Raw genomic sequence first — 14,619 nt, 5'->3', positions numbered from 1 at the left:
GGGTATTAGAAAACAGAAAGTTATGTCTACTCACTTGATAATCTTGGTCGTCAATGTTGAAGCGTTCACGGAGATTGCGGAAGACCTGTGGGCAGTACTCCTTGAATTTGAAATGGCTGGGCAGATTTTCCCTGCAGGAATAGGGTGATGAAGGGTTAGATACTATAGCCAGTATTTCTCAAACTGTGGGTCAGGACCCACTAGGTGGGTTGCAAGCCCATTTCAGGTGGGTCCCCATTCATTTCAATATTTTATTTTTAATATATTAGGCTTGATGCTACTATGATATGTGACTGAATTTGGGGAAATGTTACAGCCTGTATTTTTAACAAGCCACTACGTTTATTCTTTTAACAATGACAGTAAATGGGACTTACCCCTGGGTAAGTGTGGATAGGATTGCAGCCTAAGATAGTCAAAAATGTTCCTGTTTGATGATGTCACTTCTGGTCATGACTTCACTTCCGGTGGGTCCTGACAGATTATCATTCTAAAAAGTGGGTCCCGCTGCTAAATGTGTGAGAACCACTGCACTATACCAAGCCTGGCCATGCAAGAGAATGAGGCAGAAGAGTGGACTGTACCACTTCAGGCTGCTGGGGTAGAGAATCATAATTCTGCATACATATCTATAACAAAAATCTAGATTCTATCACAGCCCATTTCCTGCTATGCAGGTTTCTACTTGTAGAGGAGTTTGTTTTACCTAGGGAAGCACTCAAACATGTGATTTCCTCACCTTGCACTCTAAACTCTATTCCATTATATGACAGACTCCTGATACAAAAGACCAGGCCTTATATTCTGAAGTTTTCTGTTACCCTGCACATGCCTGATCTCATCTGATCTCAGAAGCTAAGCAGGGTCAGACCTGGTTAGTACTTGGATGGGAGACCGCCTGGGAATACCGGTGCTGTAGGTTTATACCATAGTCTTTCGAGACTGAAGGTTGCAAACCATATTCTCCTGCTGCAACTGGAACAAACTCACCACCAAAAGCCCCAAATTATAGTCTGTTCTTACACACACAAAGCCCCTTCTGTTTCCTTATCTCAAAAGGACTGTCTTTTGGATAAATAAGCAAGCCTTTGCCAAGTCTATCCGAGTCTTATCAGAGTAATCTGTGGCCCATGCCCCATAATCCATTCATCATTAGCCTCCTCTACCACATGGAGTAATCCTCCATCTTTGTAAGAATGGTTACATTGCCAGATGGACAAATAATCTTCCTTTAGTACTAACCATTAAGAAATCAGGCCAAGGAGAGAGAAAAGTGCCTTCTCTTGTAGTTTTATGTATTAGCAGCTTTTACATGGAGGATTCAAATCATGTGACCTCTGACCTTCCTGAAATGGTACAGAAAAAGAGGGAGGAGGGCTATATATGAGATTTTTCCCCAACTATAGGCCATGCCCTTGACATCATATAAACTGGGGGGGGGGGGGCACATTCCTGGAATGGAGTTTTGCATTACTAACAATACACCAGATCTAAATCCCAGTTAAAGGATCTCAAGCAGCCAAAGTTAAAGACTTCTGCTTGTTGCAAGGAGAACTGCCAACCAGAGCAAGAACAGACCAGCAGTTCTCAAACTGTGGGTCTGGGACCCTCATGACCCTATTTCTGGTGGTTCGCAAAACTGACAGGGCAGATTAGGCTACGTTATTCAAGAGTTAAGCAAGCTACTACTTGGGGAGGGGGAGATCTGCTGCCCAGTTACCATAGCCATAGCATTCATAAACCAGGCAGCAGCCTCCAGGGCCTCTAAAAAGTCTGAGAACCACAGACTAAAAAACCTACAGGTCTAACATCCTTCGAAGTTTCTCACCTGTTGAAGAGATGGTTGTTCACCTTGATTTTGGAATTGGCTTTGAAGTCATCAGGAAGCAGCATGACTGGCAGGGGAACTTGACTCAGTTCATTTATCTACATGGAAAGACAGAAGGTAAAAGCAGTTGAATCTTGTATGAGGCAGCAACACATCAGTTCAGTGCGACACCAGCAGTCAGCTCCATCATTGTGACTTCCACAGCTGCTATCTGGGGAAAGACCCAAGAAAGACACCTTTCTTACGGAGTCAGTTCAGAACTCCAGTCGGAGAGAAGGAGGCACACAGTCTAATGTCAGGCTGTTTCCAGCATGAGATGCTGATGAGATTAGAAGAATCACTGTGTAGAGAAAGGGAGAGGGACTCAAAGGTATCCCCTGGTGGATGCCCAGAATCTGTTGCAAAATTCTGCAGCAGCTCTGACTCATCCCCAAAACAAACACAACGTGATAAAGCTCTTCAGATTGGACTAGCCTTTGAAAGACTAAACTAGAGGCATGTGGAAGAGAACTTCCAGAAAAGGCCATTAGCTTTATAAGTAGCTAATCTTGGAGGAAGATTAAGGGCAGAATCAGAGGCAGCCCAAGCACAAGGAGGCCTGCAGCATAAGTGGCTCGTAAGGGGAGGGCAGATTCAGAGTGCCCTTCACCCTCATCTGCTGTTGCCTCCCTCCAGCCCGCTGCAAGCACAAGCTGCACTGATCCACTTTTCACTCACTCATTGAGAAGCAGAACAGCCACCTCCTTCCCGTGCTCCTCACACCTGGTTCCTCAAACCTGGAAGTGCAGGAGCTATGGAAGGCACCAACCAAAGCAACTCTCCCAACCACTGGAAAACATGTTCAGTTGCCCTCTGGCTTCTGAGATTTCAACAGACATTGACCATAGACTTTCAAATATATCCTCTTAGTCATAAGGACTAGAAACTTAACTTTTTCTTAAACATAAAACTTAGATCCTCAAGACAGCAAATTCCACACAAATGACACAGGGCGGGCTTTCCTAACTCCCACAGAGTTGCAGCATGCATGCAGGCCTGCTTATGAGTAAAGCAAGGATTGTAGCTCATATTCATGACTGGAATGTTAAAAACCAAGGAGGTGGACATTCCAGATTAACTAGTTTCGGATGTTAAAGAATAATCAGTACATTATTACTAGTGCCTAATTACTTATTACTAATTTTACCCACTAAAATTGAGTGTTGGGAGAGTTAGAACAGACAAAAGAAAATATTTCTTTACTCAGCATGTGGTTGGTCTGTGGAACTCCTTGCCACAGGATGTGGTGATGGCATCTGGCCTGGACGCCTTTAAAAGGGGATTGGACAAGTTTCCGGAGGAAAAATCCATTACGGGTTACAAGCCATGATGTGTATGTGCAACCTCCTGATTTTAGAAATGGGCTATGTCAGAATGCCAGATGCAAGGGAGGGCACCAGGATGAGGTCTCTTGTTATCTGGTGTGCTCCCTGGGGCATTTGGTGGGCTGCTATGAGATACAGAAAGCTGGACTAGATGGGCCTATGACCTGATCCAGTGGGGCTGTTCTTATGTTCTTATGTCCCACTTGCCTTCCAGAGAAGTTCATGTAAGATTCTCATGCAGTCTCCCGTCCAGAGAGTTTACAGGACTAGACCTGCCCAGTTTCAGCTGCAGAACTGTTATGTGTCTGCCTGAGAAAAAAAACTGAGGCCAGTCCAGTCCTTGTCAACCACAAATTGGGTATAGCAGTTTGTACAGATTTCTTGGAAAGGGCAATATTACGGATTGCACCCACAGGAATGTGACAACTCTCCTGGGGATGAAAATCTGCAAAGCCAAGTATGCTGTGCCTGGCCAGGTACAATATTTGCACAGGGGTGTGGTTGACAGCCTGTACAGCTGATACTTCAGAGTTCAGAAGCCAGGCAGCCCTTATGATAGCCTGACTTATCAAATAAGCCACCCTGGGTCCCTTTGGGGAGAAGGGCGGGGTATAAATAAAGTTATTATTATTTTTATAAAGCCCAGAAACGCCAACGTACATACAACAATCAACAATACAGATACAGGTTGCATTTCCAGCTAGCACTAAGATAGATTCAAATATCCATTTTTTTTATTCTAAGCAAGCGCTTCCCACCCAACAGTGGGAGGCAAGCCTGCCACAAATTCATGATTTGTAGTAACTAACTACACAACTGCACCTTCACACTTTCAGGTTATTAGGGGTAGATGCAGTTATCTTCCAAACAACAAACATGAATAAATTTACTCCTACTTGCTTGTGCGTCGGGGGGGGGGGGTAACCTTTTCTATCTCATCCTTTGGCAAAATAGAGACAAGATCATTCTTCTAGGACCAGAGGTGGAAATGTGCGAGTGAGGCAGGCTCAACCAGAGCTTGTGTGCTGTAGCACACTGTTTGGGACTGGGGGTTAGTCCCTATTTTGTCATAAAGCTCCCAGAGGGACCTTGCAGAAGTCACCATTTTTCAGCCTACCTTATCCCACAAGAGAATGCTCTATTCCATGAGCAACAGAAAACCCTGCGCACACACAGAGCTATTCAGTGATTCATTTTCCTTATGTAAGCTTGGAGCTACAAATGGTCTGCTAGGCTAAATGTCTGGGACCCAGGAGACTTGTTCAAATCTAAGGTCAGCCAAAGCCTTGCTGTGGAGGTGTCACAAACAATACACCGCCTACAAGCAATAAAACCTTATTCATCTTGGCATATAAAGTGTTTCCCTCCTTCACCTCCATAACAATCTGCTGAAGAAGAGGAGGGGCGTAATCCTATCCTGCGCTGGAACAGGCAAGCCATGAGGCTAAAGCTGTATCCAGCACAGGATAGGTGCCCAAAGCAGCTCAGCCAGTGGTAAGTGGAAACTTTCCCCCTTACCTCCGGGTAAGCAACCCTTGCACCTATGGGTATCCTCAGATTTGCGCCACCTCAGATCTTCTCAGACTTGCACCACAAGTCCGAGGAGAGCAGAGCGAGTTGAAGCCGCTCCAAACTTCCCGGGAACAGGGGTTGAGATTCGGCATAACTACCGGATCGCAGCCCTGCCTCCCGCACCCCACCCTCCCCAGAATGCCTCCCTCCTGCCCATCTCAGAGTCTTGCGTCAGCCAAGCTCGACCAATGCAACACTCAGAGCCTCCATCAGCACAGAGGCTTATTCCAGCCTCTGTGCGCCGGCCTAGAAAACTCACAAGGAGGCACAAATGTGCCGGCCCAAGTGCAGCTCAGGATTGTGCTGCATGGCACCAACATTCTCATTTATTATTATTATTATTTTTTTTTTTAAGCAGCTGGTGCTGTATTTCTCAAACATTTAGAAAGAGGGTCTGAATTCAAAACTTACTAAATCCTCAAACCCACTCTGGCAGCTACATTTCTAAAAAGCAAGTGCATGGAATCCACAAGCGCAGCCCAGGGTGGAGCAATTTAAAAACACGGGGGGGGGCAATTTAAATCATTGTCTGAAAACAATTTTTTTCTATTTAGATACTTGCTAAATCGACGTGCATGCCAATTGGCACAGAGCCATAAATATGCACAATGGGAGCACTGACTGAGCCAATTGCAGAGATTAGGCAGTTCCTAGGCATTAAAAGTTGCTGAGATAGTTCAGGGGACAACACCTGTAGCAACCTGATGGGCCTTGACTACTCCTCAACACCAAGCCATGAGTAAATTAATGATTGATTGAGCTATATGATCATTGATGAAGACATTTTCCCCACAATCCTTTCTTTCCAAAGGAAAGCAGTCTTTCATAAGAGGGCCACACACTCAATTTTAAGAGATTATACTGACTTCAATAAAATTCAGATTTCATTTTGAGCCAGATTATTTTAAGAGAAACTTAGTATAGCTGAAACTTAGAAAAAATTAAAACCTTAGAAAATAGTAATTACTTTTAATAAGCCATTTTAAAATTCACCCTGGCATGGTCACATGTATACAGCCCACAACTATGTGCCTAAGGGTCTCTGGATTAGGGCACTAGTCCAGTACAGATACTAGAACAGGACCAGAACATATCATCTTAGATGCCACTTGCATACAAGCCTGCCAGGACAGAAAGCAGGAGAAGGTGCAGTCAGAATCTCCCAGTATTCCCTGCCTCTCTGCAGTTTTTATGGTAAAAATAGTACAGTAATGGCTCTAGTGCTAGATCTGTGAAGAGAGCATCTCTGGTTTTGCCTATTGCCGGATTCCCTCCCTCCCTAAAACTTCAGGCTTACCTCCAGAAACACCCACCCCACAGTTTCACACCTACTGAGATGGTTAAGAAGCAGTGCCTTGGCAAGGTAAGTGAATTCAGAAGACTCAAGTATAAGATGGGTTCCAGTTCTCTGATACAGAAACAAGCACCACCTGCATCATAAAGTTGTTAAGAGGAAAAGAGAGATAAGGAGAGAACACTGCTAGGCGTATTTTAAAATGCTATATACATAAATCATCACTGAGGTCATTTGGTGTCCTTCACAGCAGAGAGCAGAGGCTAGCTGAGCTCATGAGCTACAGAGCTGGCTGATGAGGCAACACTCAGTTTAGAAAGCCCCGTTCTAAACAAAAACAGCTACAACCAGCATTAGTAACCATACAGGGAAAGACTGCACACCTAATGTTAATCAGTTAAAGTCAGATGTAATGATCTGAACACACCTAACTAGGACATAGCACAAGAGAATGAAGGAATCCAAGACACACACAGCAGTTTTAGCTTCACCAATTCTATTTTATCCTATTTCTTAGAGAAAAAGGAGCCACAGAGCGTGTTATTTTTAGGCACAAACATCAACTTAGCAATCACACTCTGGAAGTGCTGAAGGGCAAAACGGAAGGAAGCAATTGACTTTGCAGCAATTAAGCCAGTTTGCAACGCAGAAGGGCATGCTACTAGGCCCACGTACCCCGACGCCTCCTTCATTCCGGAGTCTGAATTATTCTGGTGCTGTGCCACAGAGCTCATACGCTCCCCATACTTTGGGGTCGTAAAACTGCTGGAATTAGAGGGAAAGGATCAGTCAAACAACAGAATGCAGTCTGTCTGTTGAAGACCAGTACACACACACATCAAGCAAAGAGACACACATATCACACACACCTTATTTATGTGCATTTATAGACCACCCATCACCATGAAAGTCTCCAGTGCTTGTTGATTTTCTTTCCACCCAAGACCTGGAAAATGGCCTCCTTTCAGAGTTTAAATGAGGCCAGACTCATCCTAGGAGGCAATTCAAGATGCATTACATGGAACTGCAACTTCAGTTCAGATGCTTAAACTATTTACCAGAGCACTGAATTCTTAACACCTTTGCAAAGGCCAAGTAATGCTACCCTATCCTTCTGACTAGAGTAATGGGAAAGATTCTTCAGCAAGCATCTGAGCTAGTCAAGATGAGGACACACACAAAGTACAATGGCCTCATTTACTCTGGCATCCCACTAAACATGCATTCCTATTGAGGAATCAAAAGTCAGGAACTTCAATAATCTATACAGTGGTCCCTCTTCATCTGCATCCAAAAATTTGATCATCGGTGGTGCTCCCATAAGCCACTCTCAGGTCATGTCAGATGTTTAGAAAAACATTTGTTTTTTCGTCTCTCCTAAAACATTTTTTTAAAAGCATTCCTTATCTCAGTGCCACAAACCATGCTGGCTGCAGGGCAGTCTCTGGCTCTCCTGGAAGTCACTTCTGGATCGCACTGAGGCCCACGACTCCCTCCCTTGGACCTGGTTCGTTCTAGAATGCATCATGGAAGTGTTTGGGAAAAACTTCCATGATTCTGAGGCATGCAAGGGCCAAGGAAGGGGGTCACAGACCATGGCACGACCCAAAAGTAACTTCTGGAAGCGGAAGAGACTGCCCTGCATCTGGCACGGTTTGTAGCGCTAAGGTAAGGAATACTTTAAAAAACTGAAAAAAACTGAAAAATGTGGACGTCAGCATCTTCAGAGAGTCCAGGAACATATCTCCTGTAGATACAAATAGACTACTCTACTAAGAGCTCTTAGCACAAATCCCTCATGTTCAGGTAATGGAGGAAACTTATTCCCTACTACTTAAAGGAACAGTAATTTGGACCATACTACACCCAAATACTTAAAGCATCTTATGCCAGCCCCAAACTTCAGAGAAATAAGGACCTAATTGCAACTCATGGAAACATTATGCACAGGATGTTTTAGTTACTATAGGTAACTTCTGAATAGGAAGTTACCTGCAACAAAGGATGGGGTAACATGCTACACAAGACCAGCTGGAAGATGTCTTTGAACAAGACCAAAACAGAGACAGATTTCTGTTGGTGAACCCCCTCCATAAGGAAAATGGACATAATTCACTTTAGAGACTAAAATTCAAAGTCATAGTCTGCGAGGTCCTCTAGGAAGACTGCCCCAAACACTATATATTGGCACAGCATTGACAACCATGTTAAAGTGACTAAGGGTGTAATCCTAACCTACTTTCCAGCACCAACATAATGGCAATGCAGTTCTGAGGTAAGGGAACAAATATCCCCTTACTTTGAGGAGGTTAGTTAGTTGGCAACCTTCAGTCTCGAAAGACTATGGTATCGCACTCTGAAAGGTGGTTCTGGAACAGCGTCTAGTGTGGCTGAAAAGGCCGATTCGGGAGTGACAATCCCTTCCACACTGGGAGCAAGTGCAGTCTGTCCCTGGTCTGTCTCCCTGGCTATGGGCCTTCTTTCTTTGCCTCTTTGCCTCAGACTGTTGGCCAAGTGTCTCTTCAAACTGGGAAAGGCCATGTTGCACAGCCTGCCTCCAAGCGGGCTGCTCAGAGGCCAAGGTTTCCCACTTGTTGAGGTCCACTCCTAAGGCCTTCAGATCCCTCTTGCAGATGTCCTTGTATCGCAGCTGTGGTCTACCTGTAGGGCGCTTTCCTTGCACGAGTTCTCCATAGAGGAGATCCTTTGGGATCCGGCCATCATCCATTCTCACGACATGACCGAGCCAACGCAGGCGTCTCTGTTTCAGTAGTGCATACATGCTAGAGGAGGCCTCCATAAATATCCCCCAACTGCAGGATGCAACACATGTCCCATTGGCACAGCTGTGCCAGTGCTGGAAAGTGGCTTAGGATTTGGACCAAAGTAGTACAAATGAAGAGAAAATCATGAAAACAACCTTACCATTCCAGCTACCTTCTAAAAATAATCTGTGTCAGGAGTTTTGGCTGCACAAGCAAGAGTCCAGCTCATCAATTATGAGTCAGTCAGAGCCACGTGTTCTGGCACATTCTTCCCAAAAGGATGATCAGAAAGAGGACACTAGTGATTTCTAGGGGTTGATCCCCAAACACTCACAACAGTTACTCTCTCGGTTCTTGGGCAGAAGTATCAATCATGACTGAAAGGATCTGTTCCATGCCAGTCCCTGATAAACAATGGCATCAGAAAGACTGGAGCAACTGGCTCCCCAAACCAGCATCAGGCAACCACAAAGCCCTTGTGAGATGCAATGGCTTACAGAGACAAGTACTACCATGGGATACCAAGATGAGCAGCACAGGAACCCAAAAAGTTTATAAATATGTCAACATGGGGCAGTTGATTAGTCCTCAGTCTAAAATAAGTCATACTTGCTTGTTGGCATCCTTCAGTCTCAGAAGACTATGGTTTTGTGCTCTGAATAGTGGTTCTGGAACAGAGTGTCCTCTCCAGTGCACGAAGCCTGGGTAAAGTAGATATGGAGGATAGACTGTTACCCATGCAGCAAATCCCCCCTCTCCATGTCGCTGAAATGATCCAATGGAAAGGCAGAAGCCAATATGGTTGGTTCCAGCGGCGTCGCAGGAGTTTCCAGAACATCACTGTATTCAGCCATGAACTGCCTTAGGGACTCCAGCTCCGGATTTTGCCTCGAGGTTGACTCCTGAAGCCTTTTCCATAACTGGATGTAGCCACAAGGCAGTGGAGGTTTGGGATCAGAGTTTTCCTTCTCTCAGATGAGCTGCCTTCCCAGGCCAAAGAGTCCCATCTACCAGGTGGCTGTTTAGTTGCCTCTTACAACAAGTACAGCCAAACTGAGGGCCTATTCTTATCCCCAGCCCCCAGGGGATGTCATAACAGAGGCAGATATTTCTTTGGCTGAAACAGAAATAGTAACTGGACAATAACACCCAGCACTAGATCCTGTTATAGAGGGGAGGTTGGATAGGAGTTCAAGGTAAATAATCTTCTAATAGCAAACATAAATAAGATACCAGGAGAGACTGGAAGATGGCAAAAGGATATCCAAAGACATCTGTTTATTTACTGTGTAACCTTCAGTACCTGGTGATCAAGTTCTCTTTTGCCTTTGCCTCCCACTCCCATAAGAGAGGGTATGAGGTCAACATTTAAAGGCTACAAACACCAGCTGCCCTGTAAAGAGGAAAAATATGATTTTTAAAGTGTTTTTAAAATTGTTTTTTATTTTTATATGCTGATTTTAGTTTGTTTGTACTATTTTTATGTTTTAATATTGACTGCAAGCCACCTTGTTGGCCCAACAAGGATGGAAGGGCACAGTAAAAATCTAAAAAATGAATAGATGGCTGGTCCCCAGTAGCAGAAGGGTAGAGAGGAATATTCTGAAAAATTGTACAGGCAACCATTTGGTACAGATACTGAACAATGGCAACCTAAAACCACACAGATACTGGAGGAGACATATGGCAACGGATGATGACTATACATCTGGCATTGTTTCAGGATCTGTATCCCTTTGATAATCACCCCACGCCACTCAATGGAAAAAGAGAGCATGGTTTGGCAGGAGGTTGAAAATGAGTGCTATGGACTGGCAATCCTCAGATCCAGATCATGAGCTGCTACGGAAAAGGACAGGCATGGAAAGCAAGGGGAGCTTTGGAAGAGAAGTCATTTATTACTCTCCATTTTTGCCAACTGGTGAGGCTCTCTCAACTTAGAATTCCAAGGTGATGAAGTCAGATGGGAGAGTAGTTGATGATGTCAGATTCATGGGGATGAATCAGCCAGATAATCTACAGAAAGTCAGGTGGAGGAGGAAATAAGGCAGACTGACCTCTTTTGAACACTTCATCCTTTTCATATGATTATTTGGTATGCCTGGGGCTAATCCTTTCAGTTCAGAATCCCACCAGACTTGTTCCAGGCAAGAAGGAGATCTCACCATGCAATAAATCAATACAGAAAAGGCACCAGTACTACTGCAGCTAGCACCTCTAAACCTAACCTCCAATGTGTCATATGCTTCCAACTAAAGAGATGTTTCCATGTGAGGCCAAAATGGCCTGTTTCTCCTTGCCCATATTGAAGCTCATTCATGGGCATCACATAAGGCAAGGGGGAAAGGGTATGAGGCATTCGAGACCTTACATCAGCCATTTTCAACCAATGTACTGTGGCACATTGGTGTGCCGTGAGTGGCATGCCACAGGAATTTGGGGGAAGGTCATTTATTAGTAGGACCAATGGGGGGTGTGAGCCCCCCCCCCACTGGCAGTATGGAATGCCTTGACAATTGTCAAAAACCTGATCGACAATTTCAGTGTGCCACGAGACGAAAGAGGTTGAAAACCACTGCATTACATGGTACTAGAAAGGTTACAACAAAGACAAAAAAAAAATACGACTTCCTCTCAACCATGGAAAAAATGTAAAGCATGCCATCAGGATTAGTTAGTTACTCAGATTCTTAATGAGAAATTCTGGTACACAATGGAGAGCCCCTCACCACCACTAGACCAGGAGCAGGGAACAAAATACTGTTACCAGAAAAGATGGGCGATGGGGATTGGGGTGGGGGGTGAGAAGAAGTGGTACTTTATCTTGATCAGGGTAACCAGATGTCCTCTTTTTCCAGGACATGTCCTCTTTTTCAGCCTCAGGTTCTGGAAAAGAATTTCAATGTCCTCCTTTTCCCTGTGAGCAGGCCCCCTGCAGGCAGCGCATAGCCTTCTTGGAATCAATAAGTTATATGCAATCTTGTTGGCATCCTTTAGTCTCGGAAGACTATGGTATCGCGCTCTGAATAGTGTTCTGGAACAGAGTGTCCTCTCCAGTGCGCGGAGCCTGGGTAAAGTAGATATGGAGGATAGACTGTTTCCCATGCAGCAAATCCTCCCTCTCCACGTCGCTGAAATGGTCCAATGGAAAGGCAGAGGCCAACACGGTTGGTTCCAGCGGCGTCGCAATAAATTATGCATAACATAGTTTTAAATTTGATATTAAGGCACATAGTGTTTAAATTAACCACATTTTATACACCCACACATGCTTATACATGTGTATGCGTGAGTGTGGCTTAAATTAACCCTGTTTAGGCTGCAATCCCAACCTCACTTTCCTGGGAGTAAGTTATATTGAACACAATAGGACTTACTTCTGAGTAGATCTGGTTAGGATTGCGCCCTTACACACAACTTCAACTTCAGAAATATATGTATACATATACATACAAAAGTATATATACTTCTGTATGTGTATGTATATGTGTGGTTTAAATTAACCACATTTATGTGTGTGTGTGTGTGTGTGTGTGTGTGTATATGTGTGGTTTAAATTAACCACATTTGTGTGTGTGTGTGTGTGTGTATGTGTGGTTTAAATTAACCACATTGTGTGTGTGTGTGTGTGTGTGTGTGTGTGTGTGTGTGTGTGTGCGTGCGTGCGTGCGCGCACACGCACACACACACACACACACACACACACACACACACACACACACACACACACACAGGGTGACCCAAAAGTAGGTGGACAGAAGGTGGAATAAATGTTATCATTTACTGTCCACCTACTTTTGGGTCACCCTGTATGTGTGTGTGTGTGTGTGTGTGTGTGTGTGTGTGTGTACATACATACAGGGTGACCCAAAAGTAGGTGGACAGTAAATGATAACATTTATTCCACCTACTGTCCACCTACACCTACTTTTGGGTCACCCTGTGTGTGTGTGTGTGTGTGTGTGCGCACGCCAATGAGGATGGACTGTCAATGTGTGTGTGTATACACACACATATACATATACGTACACACACACACGCACAAACACAGGGTGACCCAAAAGTAGGTGTAGGTGGACAGTAGGTGGAATAAATGTTTCTATTTTGTCGTGTCCTACATCTCTCGGGTGCCTGGTCCTCTTTTGGGGTCCCTGACTTCCCATCTTTCACCAAGGACAGTGTGAATGGACTGGGCAACCCGCCTTCGTAAGGGCTTGGCAGGCAGGCAGACCTCCCTGGAGACCCCGCAGAGGAAAGACGCGTGTCGACCTGACACGCGTGCACACGTTCACACGAGCGAGAAGGGTGGGTGTCTCACCTGGTGGTTGATCCCCCAGCTCAACACGCCCAGCAGCGGGTCGGCCGAGCGCAGCACCTTCACCCGCTGCGGCACGAAGTGCTTCTTCTTGGTCTTGGTGCGGGAGCCCGGCCCCGCCGAGGCTGCCATCGCCTCCTCTGCCTCTGCCTCTGCCTCGCCGCCGGCAACGGAAGCAGCCACCAGCTGGTTCCACCGCCGCGCCGCGCGCGCCGCGTCACAGAGGGAGCTCGCGTAGAGGCAGAAGCAGGCTAGAGTGACTCAGGCTGTGCTTCGCCACTGGGGTTGCTGAGCCACAGGAAGCGCCCGTGCCAGGGCCCACCTAGTCCAGCCTCCTGGGTCCCACGGCGGCCCACCAGATGCCTCGCAGCCCAGGCCTAGCCACACTTACCTGGGAGTAGGCCCACTGACTGTAATGGACTTGCTTCTGAGTAGACGTGCACAGGATTGGGCTCTGAGGCGGCAACCCTATCCACACTTACCTGGGAGTAAGCCCCATTGACTGTAATGGGACTTGCTTCTGAGTAGACATGCATAGGCTTGCGCTGTTGGGGAGCACACAGGAGACCTGCATCCACAGGTGCGCTCCCTTGCAACTGGCATTCAGAGACAGCCTACTTCGGAAGTTGCACAGACCCATCATGGCTTGTAACCCATGATGGACTTTTCCTCCAGAAACTTGTCCGGTTCCCTTTTAAAGGCATCCAGGCCAGTTGTCATCACCACATCCTGTGGCAAGGAGTTCCACAGACTAACTACACGCTAGGTAAAGAAATACTTTCTTTTGTCTGTCCTAACTCTCCCACCACTCAATTGGAGTGAATATCTTCTTCTTTAAGAGCTTTCTGCATCCCTGCGTGGGTTGGAAAATGCTCATCTGCTTTGCCTAGGAAAAGCAACAGTCCTGTGCAACTTAAAAGTCGGACACACTTATCGAGGCAAAAGATTTCATGGATTCAAGCCCATGAGACTCAAGACTCAATCCCATGGGTTCTGGTCTGCAAAAGATTGTGCTGCAGTCAACATGTTAAATTGTGTAAGTGCCTCAGGGTTCTTGTGCTGCAACAGACTAATGCAGTGTTTGTCAAACTGAGCCAATTTCCGGTGGGTCCCCATTTGTTTCGATGTGTATTTTTAATACGATGCCACCATGGTATGTGACTGCATTTGGGGAAATGTGACAGATCTGTATTTTGAACAGGCTGCTCTGTATGTGCTTTTAACAATGACAGTCAATGGGGCTTACTCTTGGGTAAGTGTGAGTAGGATTGCAGCCTTTGGGATGTTTGGGGAATGTTTTAAAAACAGATCAACTGTTTGGGAGGGTTAGGAGGATTCTTCTTTCTTTTAAATAAATTTTTAAACTTATACTTATCACAAACTTTTAATTTACTTGATTGATTTGATTTTGTTGTATGGGGTGTTAAAAATTTTCTGCTTGATGATGTCACTTCCAGCTATGACATCACTTCCAGGTTAAT

General features: G+C 45.4%; 1 protein-coding gene and 1 pseudogene across 3 annotated transcripts in view; one reads left to right on the top strand and one right to left on the bottom strand.

Moving 5' to 3' along the window:
• The window catches only part of PIP4K2C (phosphatidylinositol-5-phosphate 4-kinase type 2 gamma), a 35,827-nt gene extending 22,499 nt beyond the window's left edge, over positions 1-13,328 (bottom strand). Inside the window, exons 1-4 of one of the 3 annotated variants that reach the window (XM_066613818.1) lie at positions 13,142-13,220; positions 6,734-6,820; positions 1,829-1,926; positions 35-131 (exon numbers count right to left, since the gene is read on the bottom strand). In XM_066613818.1, coding sequence (XP_066469915.1) covers positions 35-131; positions 1,829-1,893 — 162 coding nt within the window. In that variant the 5' untranslated portion in view covers positions 1,894-1,926; positions 6,734-6,820; positions 13,142-13,220. Of the gene's footprint in view, positions 1-34; positions 132-1,828; positions 1,927-6,733; positions 6,824-13,141 lie in introns of all 3 variants that reach the window. The other 2 variants (XM_066613817.1, XM_066613816.1) reach the window with 2 other exon arrangements.
• Positions 803-922, top strand: LOC136642784 (5S ribosomal RNA; annotated as a pseudogene).
• Positions 13,329-14,619: the final 1,291 nt, after the last annotated feature.

The sequence above is a fragment of the Tiliqua scincoides genome, chromosome 2 (genome assembly GCF_035046505.1).
Source record: "Tiliqua scincoides isolate rTilSci1 chromosome 2, rTilSci1.hap2, whole genome shotgun sequence".
Taxonomy (NCBI): Eukaryota; Metazoa; Chordata; class Lepidosauria; order Squamata; family Scincidae; genus Tiliqua; species Tiliqua scincoides.
The sequence above is the reverse complement of the archived record's forward strand: the minus strand, read 5'-3'. Positions and strand labels throughout refer to the sequence as shown.